The 16,384-nt window shown below is 37.9% G+C and overlaps 2 protein-coding genes across 2 annotated transcripts in view; one reads left to right on the top strand and one right to left on the bottom strand.

Moving 5' to 3' along the window:
- LOC109033099 (uncharacterized) overlaps positions 1-7,310 on the top strand; it is a gene marked incomplete at its 5' end in the record, with an annotated part of 112,612 nt that extends 105,302 nt beyond the window's left edge. The window contains one exon of the mRNA XM_019045534.2: positions 4,943-7,310. Coding sequence (XP_018901079.2) covers positions 4,943-5,031 — 89 coding nt within the window. The remainder of the gene's footprint in view (positions 1-4,942) is intronic.
- A 137-nt stretch (positions 7,311-7,447) lies between these two features.
- LOC109033096 (cytochrome P450 4V2-like) lies at positions 7,448-16,086 on the bottom strand. Its single transcript, XM_019045531.2, has 6 exons — positions 15,176-16,086; positions 14,525-14,750; positions 11,941-12,156; positions 10,852-11,379; positions 10,024-10,210; positions 7,448-9,399 (listed from the first exon to the last, which is right to left on the bottom strand). Exons 1-6 carry the CDS (start codon positions 15,433-15,435, stop codon positions 9,065-9,067), a joined length of 1,752 nt encoding a protein of 583 aa, XP_018901076.2. The 5' UTR covers positions 15,436-16,086; the 3' UTR covers positions 7,448-9,064.
- Positions 16,087-16,384: the final 298 nt, after the last annotated feature.

Genomic DNA, 16,384 nt, shown 5'->3' with positions numbered 1-16,384 from the left:
TTCTGATCCGTGTATTTTAATCGTTCCTTTAAAAACTTTTTCCTTTTTGAAAATTACACATTTCGTAACATTTTTTTCAATATTCAATGCTATTAGGGTAATTAACGCATGGTCTATCAGCCGAAATTGATGCTCTGCTCTGGAGACCTGGTCCTGGGACCAGGATTCAAGTTTGACATTATAGGAGACTGCAGGAAGTGCAGAAGAATATTTTCATCGGAAATAATACACCAAAAATTGAGTTAGCGGAAACATATTCATGACCGAAGTCAAATAATTTGATTCATGGTTCCCAAAACAATGATTATTTCAGCCTTTCAGTATCAATTTCAGTTAATTTTTGCCGGTATGTGATTTACAGACTTATAAACCTCCTTTCTCAGAAGCATATAATGTGGGTTTTGGGTCGCCTCTCCTCGGTTGAAATCGATCATGTCATTGGGTTTTCAATTACTCTCCCTATCATTGAATTCTCCGGAATTCTGTTAGGCGGAATGCAACACATTTACATGAAGATTCACACTTAGTTCCACCCCATAATCAAGTTAAAAAATTCTTAAAACACTAGCAAAAGTGCAAAAACATACTTGTCCATTGGAATGTTTCAAATTTCTTAATTAGTATAATTATTCATTATGTAGTAAAACTAGAATAGTCTCTTGTCTGTCATAAACGAATCTTAAAAGGGCGCATGAACACCATCTCTTAAAAATGCAAGACAACAGTATGCGTCACTTAATCTCTTAGTGCACAATCACGCATATTTATTACCCTTTTCTTCACGAGCACTATACACTCAATGCAAACTAAAAATCGATGTAAATGTATCGAAGAATAAAATTGTAGAATGTAATAAAATTGTCCGAATTCGTTCTAAAAAGTCTGTGAGGAAGACGCGACGTTGCGCGGGACTGAAAAAGGTTGTTTATGGAGTGTAAGGAGAATTTTTTTGCAACGGGTCATTTTATGAATGATGGCAAATCAAAAGAAACAACGATCGTCCGCATGACGTCATTTAAAGTTGCATTGATGTTGTTATTCACTAATCCCACTCGACATTATCAACGGACATCTTAACGTTATGACGTTGTATTAAGCAACAATGATATAACTCTGATGACGAGCAACAAGTGGTTGACGCGGGGGGGGGGGGGGGGGGGTAGAGGGGGTATTGGGCAAAGATAGGGGTGGGGAAAAGATGGAGAGAAAAAGCGCACATAGAAGGAAATTAACATTTCCTCATAATAGAATGAAGGATAGAAATTATTATAATTAAAAAGTTCCTCGCTTCAGAAATTTGATACGGTTTGCGGTTGAAGTTATGGTAAACCCCGTGGGTTTATTTACTCGACACATTTTTCGATGAAAGTGGGGTGGGGATAAGGGAGAGCGCGGACTGTGGAGGAAAAGTCCTAACACATAAAAGCTTTCAGACGAGCCTAATCCGTTATTTGAGTCAGAAGTTGAGGTTAAAAAAGTCATTCATTACGGAGAAAAGTCATGGAGCTGAAAGAGTGGCTTGAGAGCGACGTTTAATTTAAAGGCAGCGACGCACAAGGAACGAGACGTTGCGAGAGGTCGGACTCGACGTATTTGGAAAAACTGCGAAATTCGGTGTTAATTCCGTCAAGACATTTAATTTTAAGGGGGGCTATTTTAAGAAAATTTTATGACAAAACTATCGAATGCATCACGTTTTATTATCAACGAAGATGAAGCTTTTCAAGTTTCTGTATATTGTCCGATTTTTTTCATCGACGCGCTCTGCTGTACGACGCAACTCTAGCTGACGGACTTTGACTCAGGCATTGAACTTAACGTCTCGAAAAACCTGTGATGGATTTTCTCCTGAACTGTGCAGAAAGCAGGCTCTACATCAGCTCACTCACTAGAAGAAAACATCGTCGAAGACGCCCTAGTAGATCGTACTTTTTTTTCGGTGCCAGTCCAAGTATAAATTTTTGTGATAATAGAAAAAATGCGAAATCAATTTTTCTGACACTTTGGCCAAAACATTGGTCGTTATTTATTATTTTACTATGAAGGTGCGTAGGGGGTACACGGACTTTATGTCCACTTGTTTAACGTCCACAGACTTTTCGTCCACAATTTTTACGTCCACAGTTCTGAAGCCCACACTATTGATAAGTCCATTTTTTAAACGTCCACTAAGTTAATTCCACAAATGTAAAGTCCACTAAAATCAAATTGAAGCGTCATATTTTAGTCCGTGTGTAAAATTATATTGAGAATATCGAAATGAGAAAATTAAGAGAGAAAATGAGGTGTTGTTATCGTAACTCATATTTTAAATGAAATGTTGATTTCTTCTTTTGATTCATCTTTTCAAATTGTCTTTGGTAAATACTTGGTTTCATTTTTATCCTTGAAATTTCCGATATAAAATACGCCTTAAATGTACATTCTTTTTTTTTCATGAAATTGATTACTTCATTTTAAAAACATTTACATTTTTAAAACGTGGTAAATATTTGTAAAACCTTTTCCAAGCAATGGCATCGATATGAATATCAATGAGCCGTAGTTGTGATGAAAGAAACTATACAAAAATTAATACAAGAGGAAAAAAACTAAGAAGCACGCAATTTTTTGTGTTTGACTCATGGTACATCGACCTCCTTGAGTCAAATACGTCCAATTTTGAGCGTTTGGTTGCGCTTACACCACGCCTGCAGCACAGTAAAAGCCCAAAACATAAAAGAATAAATTTGAATGCTTTGGAAATCATTAAATTTGACACGGAACCACTACCATATTTACAAAAAACACATTATATTTTCCAGTAGTACAAATTTCTTTTTCATCAGTTTAAAAGGGAATAATCAATGCAGAGAGTGCAAACATTTCAAAATCATGAGTTGAAAAACGCTGACTCCGCGAGTTCAAATATTAGAGCCTAACACAGAGCGGAGCGGCGTGTTAGCAGCGCAGAACGCGCACTGGCTCCTACAAACCTAACGGGATACTTCACGCATTGCGCAACGCGTGAAGTATCCCGTTAGGTTTGTAGGCGCCTATGCGCGTGTCACGCTGGTTGCCTGCCGCGCCGCAACGCTTTAATTAACTATTTCGCGTCAGAGGCGTTGCACAGTATCCTACAAGATTGAAGGCGCACGAAATAACTAGTTAAAGAGGACTTTCAATTTTGATTGCATCTGTTACTGAAACATGTTTAATTTGGCATTGGAGTGTTTCCTAGGCTCCCGCTTTGGTTTTCATCTCATCATATCCGTACAGTGTCCTCATGAACATATGTTTTTATCTGCTCTTAGAGTGTGCTCTCTTTCATGACTTGATTCATGAATGAAATGTTTTTAAGAATGAAGGTAGTAGTAGTATGCATTTATTTTTGAGGTGGTTCCTGTCATTTAAATGAGAAGAAAAAAATGTGGACCTAACATGTCCACAATTTGGACAATTTTGGACATATTCATGGTTGGACATTAAATCATGTGGTCTTAATAAAGACTGGTTTTAACGTTTAGTGGACATAAATAGCGGTGGACATTTATTTAATGGACTAAAGGTAGGTGGACATAAAGTCCTGGAAGCGCGTGGGGGAGGGGGTTAAAGTTTTGTCTGTAGGAATTTTTGGCAGATATTTTGATGTATGTATATTTGCTCATTGGATTGCATTTTGCAAAAAGGAACCAAAAGCATTCCAATGTTGCTGGGGTTGTGCATGTCACATTCTTTGGGGGAAAATACTGAAATCATGTAAAACATTTTTACAAAGGTAATTCTCTTCTTGAATTCGTAGTCTATTGAGAGTAAAGATAAAACTTGTTTAGATGATCAATTTACGTTTGCGAGTTAAAAAAAAGTTGCATTATCCTAGCAACATTGTAATATGCTCTTGGTTCCTTTTTGCAAAATGCAAACCAATTAAAAGTTCATTTTTCCCTTCTAATGCTAATTTTTAAAAATTTTGGCCTTAATTTGTAGCATAGTGTGGACATGGCTTTAATCTACCATCCTTCACTCCAAGTAGATCATCCTCTAATGTTCGCCTGTGTGCAATCATTACCACTAATGTTTTTTTGCTCTAGGATTAATCGTTTTGACCTGAATCCTGCCTGTCTTTTTTTTAAATGATAATGTTCGGTGAAAATAGTCAATGGCTTCATTTATTTTTCTTTAATAAATCCGGGCAGTGGCTGAATTCGAGTAGTTAAATGCTCGAACTCATGTGTGTCGTGTCGCGTCGGCTGTTCACGTTCGCTTCATAAGTCGCCGTATATTTTGCGGATGGCAACCCGCCTTACGAGTGATTCCACCATCTGAACTCGTTTTGACCTTCTTAAGTATATATTGCCTATAAAGTTTTAGTTCCGTCACTTTACGTTTATCACTTTTTTTTCGTATTTCACCATTCCCCAAAACACATTTGGACGTATTTATGCTAAATGAAACTATGTGGAAGTGGAAAGATGGGATGTGCTCGTTAGTGATCGGGCCATAAGAATGAATGGGAAATATAAAGCGCCAGTGACGTCAGCGTCGACGAAGCCGCCCGCCTTGATCACCCCCGTGCGCATTAACTCATGAGCCCTGTGCACAAGGCGCTCGTCACATGTCCACGGCTCACGGGTTAGCGCCCAATTTCTTTTGATTTAATGTAAAATCCCGCTTTTCCATTTTCTCAAAAGGAGCTATATCCACTTTTACATTGTTTCTTAAGCAGTTTGCACGAGCACACCCCATCTTTCCACTTGCACATAGTTCCTTTTAGCATAAATACGTCCATTTGTTTCTTTGCGGGGAAGCCATTTGTTTTGTTCTTGATGTCAAGAGTTTTTTGTGTCTCGCACTTTAAAGCTTCTGAGCATTTAGCTATACTCTGCATCCTCATAAAAAGTGCAGAACTCGCAACACGTTTAAAAAGTTGTCATTGTATTTACTTTTATATTTCTTGTTGCAGTTATGCGATCAGGATGCTCGCACATGTCGAGTCCTCTAGCAATGCCCTACCTTAGCCTATTAACTGTATGCCTGGCCGCATGGAGGTAGCTCGTATCCAAAGCCTGTATGGAGGTACCACACCACAATGTGATCTTACCATCCATCGAATCGTGATGAGCTACTTTTTTCAAATTTTGTGATAATGACTCTAGCTTTTATATATGTGTACGATCACTCACGGGGAAAAGGAACTTCGTGCCCGAAGGCAAATCGTTCAAGAGCAAAATGTTTTCGGACAATTAGCATTTGCACCAACTGATTGCGGTAGACGCACTTGTACGACAGTATGTTGGAGTTTTTTTAGCCAACGTGCATTAAAAATTCAGCATAAATTAAGCATAATTAATTTAAATTAGCATTTGGGTTTTTGACAAAAAATTCTGTTTAGCGTTTGGGAAAATGAATGGTGAAAATTAAGTAATGTGTTGGTAACTATAGGGCGTAACTTCACATTCAATCCGATAATTTGGAGCCCCAAACATTACCAATCAAATCTTCAAGCCGACCTCTCTTAACGGCAATGTCGTTTTCAAGTTTTAAACCATCATAACTGTAGTTGGTTTAACAACTCAGTTTGATTCGTCAAAATGTTCGAATTTTTCCATATAGACTGTTACCAAAAGGTAACTCAATTTTTATTTGTTATTTATCCGCAATCAGATCCCTTACCCCGTGGAGGTCACAATCCATGAGATGTAAATATTGTACCATACAGATTAATAACTCTAACTAATTGTTAAAAGCCATAGCACAGAAAAAGCACAGCGGCGCCCTAATTAGTGAAGCTTATGTGCTTTTTTTTATCCTCTCTCGTATAGAATATGCGTAACAGACGCTGAAAAAGTCCTCCCACTAGTTGGCAGACTTCACGCCAATTTTGTACCAGTGCTCTTTCGATAATTTTAATTCCAAAGGAGTCCAGTGATTTAATCTTTTAATCCCAGAGGAAGTTAGTATACAGGGTGATCCAAAAGTCCCTTCCACCCCCTCTAACTTTTTACCTAATTGAGGTAAAGATTTGAAACTTGGGGGATATTCCTAGGTCAAAGGGAGCTACTTTTTGGCCCCCCTAAAATTTTCAGGGGGCCCCCCTTGGGGGGGCAACGGCCCCCAACTTTTAATTTTCAAATGGGAAGACCCCCTTTGTGATAGCTCGTTCGAAAAAGCATAAAAAAAGAAAACTTTTCGCGCAAACCCGAAGTCAATATCTCAAACCGTTTCAAAATGGCGGCCGGTTAAAGTTCAAAATGGCCGAAAATTCACACTGGTTATTTGTCGATGGATTTGCGCGAAAATCGGTATGTAGGGGTATTTTGACACGAGAAAAACGAATTTGACGTTAGATTTTCAAAAAAACCGAAATTTCCAAAATGGCCGCCGGTTAAAGTTCAAAATGAAAAAAAAATTGATTTTTTAGAAATCTAAGTTCAAAGTTTATCTTATGCCAAAATACTCTCAAATTCCAAGTTTTAGGCAAATCCATCAGCAAAAAACCGAGGTGACAATTTTCGGCCATTTTAAACTTTAACCGGCGGCCATTTTGGAAATTTCGGTTTTTTTGAAAATCTAACGTCAAATTCGTTTTTCTCGTGTCAAAATACCCCTACATACCGATTTTCGCGCAAATCCATCGACAAATAACCGGTGTGAATTTTCGGCCATTTTGAACTTTAACCGGCCGCCATTTTGAAACGGTTTGAGATATTGACTTCGGGTTTGCGCGAAAAGTTTTCTTTTTTTATGCTCTTTCAAACGAGCTATCACAAAGGGGGTCTTCCCATTTGAAAATTAAAAGTTGGGGGCCGTTGCCCCCCCCAAGGGGGGCCCCCCTGAAAATTTTAGGGGGGCCAAAAAGTAGCTCCCTTTGACCTAGGAATATCCCCAAGTTTCAAATCTTTACCTCAATTAGGTAAAAAGTTAGAGGGGGTGGAAGGGACTTTTGGATCACCCTGTATTCAGCGATGCTGGTGCATTTAAATCACTCGTTGAAGAGACTAATATATTTTGAACGGAAATAATCACTTTCGATTTCCAGTCAAATGCTCGTTACTATTAATTTAAATATTTTTCATGTGAAATAAGAATCACCGGATGGTATGCCATGAGACAATCAGCAAAATCAAGTCTTACATCTCTCCTTCCAGGCGTCCATATAGCGCAGTAAAATAAGCTGTCTCTATTATTTCAAGTCTCAGCGAAGAGGAGAGAATGTTTTATTGTTAACATATTTTATTTATCTGTTCTTGTTTGAATATATTTTCGAAAAACCTCTCTGAATGTGTTGGTTTTAAAATGAATAATATATATTCTTTGCTCAGTTTTGACAATCGTTTATCTTTTATCAAATCTTCTTGCGGCGAACGTGCGAATGGTTACTATCTGGTTGCTTCATTTTCCCTGCAAATCAGCAGTATTTAATCTGTATTCCTAGAATATTGTCAGATGTTTTTGATGACAATACTATCACGAAAATAATTTAAAGAGCTCTCCGGTAGTATTTTTAACAATCATTTCTAAAGGCTTTCATTTCAATATTCTAAAAATCACTTCGGAAAACCAGTTTGGAAAGCAGAGTGGTTCCTAAAGTCTTGATAGGTAAGTCCTTTGCAAGCGTCGGATTTGGACAAAGAAATCATGAATAAATCTTAGAAATTCACTTTTTGGAGTAGCAATTTGAGCCCGGCCAACTGAGAGAACCCAATATGAATTTGTTAAGGTGTGTTCCGCGCCCACTGTCGACGTGAATTCCGTCAATTTACATCCGAATTTCAATGAACTCGATCAGTGAGCGATGTCAGCATATTACTCCTTTTAAGTGATCTAGGACTTATTTTCAACGAAGAGGTTTGACCACTCGTCAAAATGAATAATTCTATTATGACTGGTTTGTAAATGATTAAAGTCTGGTTTAGCTTTAAATCTGATTTAATTAAAGTAAATGTATTGCTTAATCGAGTCCTACACTAGAAAAGACTTGCTTTGCAGAGCAGGTTGAAACCCGAAAAGGCAGTGAAACTGACATCAATATTTTATTGGGAAACTTATATTTTCCAGCTCGCACAAGCCCTTTATCTTTTCACCGTCCAACCCATTTTTTAGATATCTTGGTACACATGTCTCTTTCTTTCTTTCCTTCTTTCTTCTTCTCATCCACTACTTCCCACTATCGATGAAATACAACTACCACAATAATATATTTAGAGGTGAACTGAAATTGATTTATTTGAGAAACACGTCAATAATTTTTAATACATGTATTACATTTTGAAGTAAAATGATACTTTACGTGGAGCCATTACTGAAAATATTAACTTATGCTAAAGGACATGTGATGGAGATCTTTTTGTAGAGCTCAGGGAGAAAAATCTTCAAACATCCCGAAGCCGTCATAGGCCCCTAAATAATTTATGAGACAAGTTTAAAAATAGATAATTTTTGCAAATTTTTTTAGGAGTTTCACACAGCGAGTCATTGCTTGGAATGCCCTTGCAATTTGCTTTAAAACCTTACAAAAAAATTACAATGCAATATTCTTTACATTCACGTAGAGCTCATTGATTTACAAATAAATTATCATAGAAGGAATAGAACATCTCTGGTACCACAGCATGTAAAAAAGTATGAGCATAGCCCAAGAATTTCATGTACAAGATTGGGAAATAAAGAGGTAACAAAAATTCAGGAGAGTGAAATGGAATTTTTACGCCTCGTAAAATAAATACTACTATATACATATTTCTTTTTAGTCTGTTCGACTGTTTTTCACGACAATTTTTTTATGAATTTTTCTTTTTGTGCCACGAGAGATGTAACAATTTTAAGTACCTAAAGTCAACAACTCCTTGTTTTTCAACAGGACCACGACGAGAGTTGCCACTTTAGCAGTCAAGACCATTATTTCTTAACAGGTGATTTCAAGACAGGAGGTTTCAATATCTTTTCTTTTCACAAGAAGTATGTCCAAAAATTTTGCGGCAATTCTCTAGGAAGAGAGAAAAATCTAGTAGCGTCAAATTCCCCTAGTTTTTTCCTGCCTTATCGAGGGTTTTGTAAAAGAACTGCGGGCTCTTAGGTTATGCTTTCAAGTTTTATCCCTTCGTTCTAGCCGAACCCATAACCCAGATTTGGGTCGCAAAACCGTGTAAAATTCTAAATCAACTGAGTCCATGGAGGGCATCCGTTCGCTAGGAAAAAATTTATAATCCCGAACTAAAGTAGAAATTACAGTCTTCATTTGGAGCATGGCATACTTCAACCCCAAGCAGTTCCTCATTCCAGCTGAAAACGGAATGAAACTATACGGATGTCGCTTATTACTATTTTCGGGTAGAAATCGTTCTGGTATGAATTTCTCCGGGTCCTCGTAGTATTTTGGATCCCTGTGAAGACCGAACACGAAATATCCAACGGCACATCCTGGAACAACATTAAATACACTTTTAAATCGATGACTCTGAAAATGTAGACAGTGAGGCTAATATTTCTCCCTTTTCAATAAAGCACTGCCCGATTAATGTTTCGATCTTGTTAAACGAGTAGTCCAACTAACGACCGAAAATCGGCTCTCAAGCACGTTACCTCAAGAGAAGTCGTGTTATTTAAAGAACCCTCTACCCACAGAGGGCCACATATTAATATATTTTAATTTTGATAATGATCAATTTGAAATCTGGGCAAACTAGGCTAAAAGAACGACAAAAATTGAGAAGTTTCGCCTATTAGCCTATCAGGGCTATATGCCTTTTCATCGATTGAAAATGCCAGAAATTTCTGGCAAAACGTCTTGCGTTTTTCTGTCTTTCTTTCAGCCTTTTTTTTCAGATTTCAAATTGGACTACATTTTGCAATTTGGAACTATAAATTCTTGCCCAGTTTAAAAACCAACGTTTGTGCCATTAGTTTCCCTATTTACATAAGCATTTTTCCAGAAGAGCCAGAATTTATAGTTCTAAATTTCAAAATGCAGTCCAATTGATCAATATAATATCGAGCTGTGTATTCATTTTTTACTATATTAGGATATAATGATAGTGCATTAACCTTTTGGAACCGTTGTTTTGTCAGACAAGATAGTGTCTTTTTCTGCTTGTCGCACTATCACAGGCAGAGAAGGGTAAAGTCTCATGGTCTCTTTTATCACGCATTCCGTATATGTCATCCGCTGGAGATCTTCATACGTCGGGGGTCTAGAATCGTCACCAAAAATATCCTCCATCTCGGCATACAGCTGAAAACATAAATTTACATTTAATAATTAATAACTTGGTTAAAAGGCATATCCTAATAAATAGTATAATAATAATATAATAGAATACATCGGTGAAACTGGAGGAACGCATATCTCATTCTTTGCGATATTCAAAAGGCAAAATTCTCCGCTCCCATTTTCTTGTATCAAGGGAGAAAGAAATGACGCAATTACTCGGGATTTTCGCTGAATATTATTTAGACACAGATGAAATCTGGGAGGTTTAAAAGAAATGACGTTAAGCATGGGCAGAAACCAGAAGCTTTTTGTGGCGGGCAGAATGACACCTCATCAAGAGAGAAGTTCTAGGGGGTACCCAAACACGCCCCACCGAATAGTATATCCGTGAAACTTTCCCAGCTTTAAAGGAGGGTACGGGGAACTGCCTGGTTTCGAGGGGGGGGGGGGGAGGTCAACCCCGAAAATTTCGAAAAATTTAGTTATCTCAGGAGCAATTTTGAATCGTTCTCACCGAAAAATTGATCAAATTACCATTTCAAAGGTGAAATATATATCACGCACTTATGTAGCCAAATTTTACTGTTTTTTCCGGAGAAACTGAGCAGAAAATTCAATCGATAATTAAATTAAAACAATCCGCCTCACAAATAAATTCTCACCTTCTCTTGGACTTCTTGGTGAAGAGCTAACAAAAACAAGGCGAAACTATTTTCTCCTGCTGTCGTTTCTTGACCGCCAATCAGAATTGTGATCACCTCGTCCCTGATTTGACGATTCATTTGTATCAGCTCAGAGATTCTCCGTTCGTTGATGCCATCCTCCATGCTGAAGCTCAACGTCTTCGAGGCACAACCATTGTCGTCCTCATTATTCCGTAAACACTCGATCATTTTTCGCATGTAATCTTCATCGATGTTTCCGTAAACGTAATCTAACAGCATATCGAGGAATACTTTCGATTCCCGGGGCTTGATGTAATCGTCATCATTACATGAGCTTGTCTCCGTTACATTACGTTCTTTGCTATCCTCGGATCTAGCGAATTTGGCCCGCAACCTCTCTAGTATGACTTGGTCCGCAAAACTTTGTACATCGTGCATTGCCTTATCATGAACGAGTTTCAGTGGTGATAAATTGTAAATCTGCTTGTTCAAATACCACGGCTTAAACATTCGCTCGCACCAAACCTGTAAAAAAATCAAAATTAATTTGAAATTTCTAGAGCGAATATATGATACATGGAATTTTAATTTAAAAGATGAACGATAAACTTTCAGTAGCGCTGAATTCCTTCCTCCGTGTAAATTAATTTAAAGATAATATATGTCTTGATTAAGCACAAGCATGGAATCTCTTGATCAAGCATCAAATTTTTTGTTTAAATTATCTGTATCATTAGTATGAATTACAAAGAATTAATGGTTTTTCACACGCGAAAAACTTTAACTTCTGTGGTAGAGGTAACCGAGAATCAGTGGCGCGGCGTGCTTTGCAGTGTATCGATTAATCTACCATTTAAACCTATGGAAAAGGGTCGATCAATAGAGCGTCCGAAGCGAACACCTTAATAATCGAGTATTTACCGTAGTTTCAAATGGGAAAATATCGATAATCGATCATTCACGCCTATACACTGCCTAGAATAAGCAATTTTGAAGACTTCATACATTTTTCTATCAGTGAAAGATTAGGTTTCCTTTGAATAATAGCTCAGGGGAAATAAAATTTTTGTGTTTTTAACAACTTACATTTATGACAGTGTCATAACCACGAACGAAAACATGATCGCTGCTTTCTTGGGCATTTCCATTGAGGCCCATTGCATTCAGCATTATCATATCCAAAGTGCACAGTCCTATTGGCTTACTCACTTCAACTTCGCCATTGCGCTCCTTTCTTCTCATCAGGTGACCTCCCAGCGATTTTGTCTCATTGTAAAAAATTGGAATAAATGTTTTCAAGATCTACAAAAAATTAATACAACACTCGAATAAATTCCTCTAATTAGGCTCACACATCGATATCGATAAAACGTTGCTGATACTAAAATAGTAAAAAAAAAAAATTTAAAAAAATGAAATAGTGCATAGAACAAGATGCAATTTCAGCGATCAGACCAGGAGATCAAGTGACTTGTTGAATAAATAAAATGAAAGAGAGGGAGAGGGAGAGAGAAAGAAAATACGTTACCTTTAAGGCACACTAACAACGAGTGAAAGAAATAAAGGGGAAAGATAAAAGTTGAGTTTGTCGTAAACCATCTCAGAGAGACATCAGAATTATTCAGTGTTAGTAAGTGATCACTTACTAGAGCAAATCAAGAACAAGACTCCCCTTCAAAACGAGGAATTTGCAAGAAGTCGTGCGTGAAAAGGAGAGATAGAGCCTCAGGAGCTTAATTGCATTGTAACATTTCAAATTTTCACCATTTCTCTCTCTCTCTCTCTCTCCCCTCTCTCCCCTCCCCCTCTCTCTCTCTCTCCCTCTCCCCCTTTTAACAAATGAATGTTTTACATCGAAAATTTTAAGGCTTTTTTTCAACTTCCAAAGGACAGTGGTAAGATGATTCGCGAAAAAATTTGCAACCGTGCCAGTGTGAAGGACAGGCTCGGACTGGCCATACGGCAAATCTGCCATTTGGCAGATTGCTGATGGCGGGCAAAAAACGCGCCTCTCTGACAGATAGTAAAATAAGAAGAGAAAAAAAATTACGACCGAGAATATATGTGGAAAATTTCTTAAATGAACGGGAGAAGAAAGAGTTAGGGGTACAGAAAGGTGCTTTTACGCATGATAAAGGCGAACAGAGGTCCAGGAACTATACTTTCTGAAGCGTTAACACTCTTCTGTGAAATTTTCACCTTTTTGTTGACGTACAGGCGCTTTATCATCTCCACCCTTCATTCGCTACGTGTAACTCCCCCAGAAGCGATGATCCGTTTGATTGTGCCTTTATACACCTCTTGAGAGACCTTTAAACGTATCTCTTCCTTTCCAAAATGACTATCGATTCGGACATACCATAGCATATCTCGGTCAAACTTAACCTTAATTTATCGCAAAATTCAAAAATGAGAGACATCTAAATTTTAAATGCCATACAACGATTCACGCAAGGAGGATGTCCTCATTGCACATGAAACATGTAAGTCGCGATGGTATGAGTCGTGAACTCGCAATGCTCTGCTCTATGCTACTAGTTTGAAGCACCATTACGAATAAGACAAACGGAAACAAACACAATATGGAAACAGAAGGAGGAAAAGGATGCGCGTTTACGACGGCGCAGAGATACAACTATTCGTACTTGATGGACGTCCGTGCTGCATCAGAAAAATTGAAGGCGCGATGACGCAAAGCGTGAACTCTGCTCAATGCTCTGCTATATGCTGTTAATGAGGTGCCGCTCAGATTCTGGAGAAAAGTTAAAAAAGAGGCCCGAATACAATTCTCTCCCACCCTCGGCTATGTTACTCACGTAGTGCTTGAAGCACCATTTCGAATACGACCAACGAAAACAAACACAATATGGAAATAGAGGGAGGGATGCGCTTTTACAACGGCGCAGAGATACAACTATTCGTACTTGATGGACGTCCGTGCTGCATCAGAAAAATTGAAGGCGCGATGACGCAAAGCGTGAACTCTCAATGCTCTTATATAATTATGCTGTCAATGAGGTGTAGCTTAGATTCAGGGAAAAAGTTAAAGACGAGGCCCAAATACGTATATGTCTTCGGCTGTGTTAATACTCGATTCGCTCTTCTTCTTTCTGGTTCTTGTCTGATTATTTTTCCGGATGGATTTTCAGACCCACGTCTTAGCAGTCCGTCGGTTACTTCAATATACGTTCAATTTTTCAATTTTTACTCTGTGCGATTAATAAACTTTGAACCTGGAAATAGCGTAAACTTGTGCTGTTTTGCCGAAATTTTCTGAATTCCTCTCCACGTAGAGGTTACCCTACCTCGAGATATCACAGCACGCCCCTTTAACCAGCCAAGGGTCTACGCCCTCAGATGCGAACCAGTCCGATCCTGGTAAAGGAAATACATTTTCAATGAAAACTTTGCAAAGTTGCAATGCAATAGCGTCGCCTCTGCTTTCACCTTTACAATTCTAGATCAGCTCAGTTATTGTAAAAAGCTTGCATTATTTGATGAAGGATTCTCAGGGGGTTCTCAGGGGGACAGAGATACCAAGTCAATATTTTTGGATACTATGTTGAGGGGTGGAAAATACCGAGCGAGTAATCAGTTCGATGATCATTTTTTTGTTTCAACAGCGGGCGCAGATTATCGATTTAATAATTGCAGTTATAAACCTTCTTACCTGAAAATGGAAAGCAGGAGTGATGAGTTTCCTATTTTTTTTCCATAAGGTCATATTATCGATGGTAAAAAGACCGTGACCCATTATACCCTCTTGTGGAATGGCGTAACTATTGCTTTTAACTCTGAAATGTGGGCTCCCGAGAGTTAAACCAATATCATCCGGATTCGTAATAATAAGGCAAACCTTATTTAAAGCCCAGACCTTGAAATTGGCACCGCGCATCCTACAAAAAAAAATTGAACGCATTAAAATTCAAATTTAGTGAAACATGAGTTAGTTAGATCTGATAATCTGAATTTCCAAAATTTTCTCTTTCAGCCCCTTATATTGTCTTTTGCTCGTTTAGCTGTCCGTCTCTTTTTTTTTATTTAAAGAAACATTTTAAGGAACACGTTAAAGTAAATAAAGTAAACACGTTAAAGTAAATAAAGGAGGTGGAAAATCCTGTCGAATAATGTGATGCTTTGTGGTTATGGTTGGTTTCGGACTCTGTTTACCAAATAGACAAAGATTAACAGTTTTTTGGCTCTCTACAAATGTAGGAATTTTAGAGATGCGTATGGCGTCACGCTTTGACCATCGGTATTAGCCTCATGCCATATGGCTAATTACCCCATATCTTAATGGAGACCGTGAAAAATTACTTACTCTTCATATAGTCTGGATACATTTGCGATAATTTTTCCTGGTCCGCCCATTATTACCCTCGCATGGCCTAAAATGGGCAGAGTGTATCGTACTGGTTCTCTGACCGAGATTAGATGCTTCATGAGAGGCCATCTTTTCCATCGTAGCAGGAGCTCGAGGGTAACAAAGCTCAACAAAATCCATGTAAAACCAAAGAAAACTGTCTGCAGCATGTGAAATTGAACTTTTGAAAGCCTAAACTTCGGCAGGTCCTGATTCATGAGGAGGAAAAGCAAACAAATAAATGTAAGTAGTTTTAGTAACTAGTGTTGTAGGCAAATCGACTGGAATACTATCAACATTCACACAGTAGGAGCTAGTAACAAAAATTTTGCGCTAATATAAGGAGGAGAGGGCAAACTCATAGTAACACACATTTTTGCGAATTCCGTTTAGCCACTTTTTCCTTTGGTGGAATTGATGAAATTTTTTGGTCAAATCAACTAAATCTTTTGGTTGAAAAAACGTAAACACGGACGGCCAGGGTCGAACATAGACGTCGCAATCGACAATTTAGTGTGTTAATCACACGAAAGGCACTTTTTTAAACGCAGACGATTTTCCTGATTTTTGGTGTATTTAACCAAAATTCGATTTACCAAAATTTGGTCGATTTCACCAAAAATGTTACATCCACTAAATCGATTTGGTCAGCTAAAACTAATTTGAACTGTACATGTGCAACTGTTCTCTCGCGCGATTGACTCTCATCAAAAAGTTTTGAATCTGACTCAAAATTTTTACGATAAAGTGAAACGGAAATTCTCGAACACAATAATGAAGATATGTGGTTTCGCATTTTGGCTATCGATGTGTGAAAGAAAAATCCGAGAAAGCACAGTGACAGACGGATCTGAATGATCAATACTCCTGCCGTGATGAGGAAGAACATCGTATGTTCTTCCTCATATTGTCATATTTGTCATATTTCTCTGGATAAAGCATACATTCTCGAGAAAAGTTAAGCGTATTTTTCCTTAAAACTTTCAGTTATTTTAGATTGAATTGGGAACGAAATTTTGAGAAAAAAATATTCACATTATTGTCCTAATAAAGTCGGTTCTTATCAAAGGAAACTTGGCAACGTCTAAAGGCACATACGGCGTTCTTCCTTAGCACAACAGACTTAGACGCCATTATTTCTGGCTCATCGAATTTCGTTCGAGAGAA

This window comes from Bemisia tabaci, chromosome 1 (genome assembly GCF_918797505.1).
Source record: "Bemisia tabaci chromosome 1, PGI_BMITA_v3".
NCBI classification, from domain to species: domain Eukaryota; kingdom Metazoa; phylum Arthropoda; class Insecta; order Hemiptera; family Aleyrodidae; genus Bemisia; species Bemisia tabaci.
The sequence above is the reverse complement of the archived record's forward strand: the minus strand, read 5'-3'. Positions and strand labels throughout refer to the sequence as shown.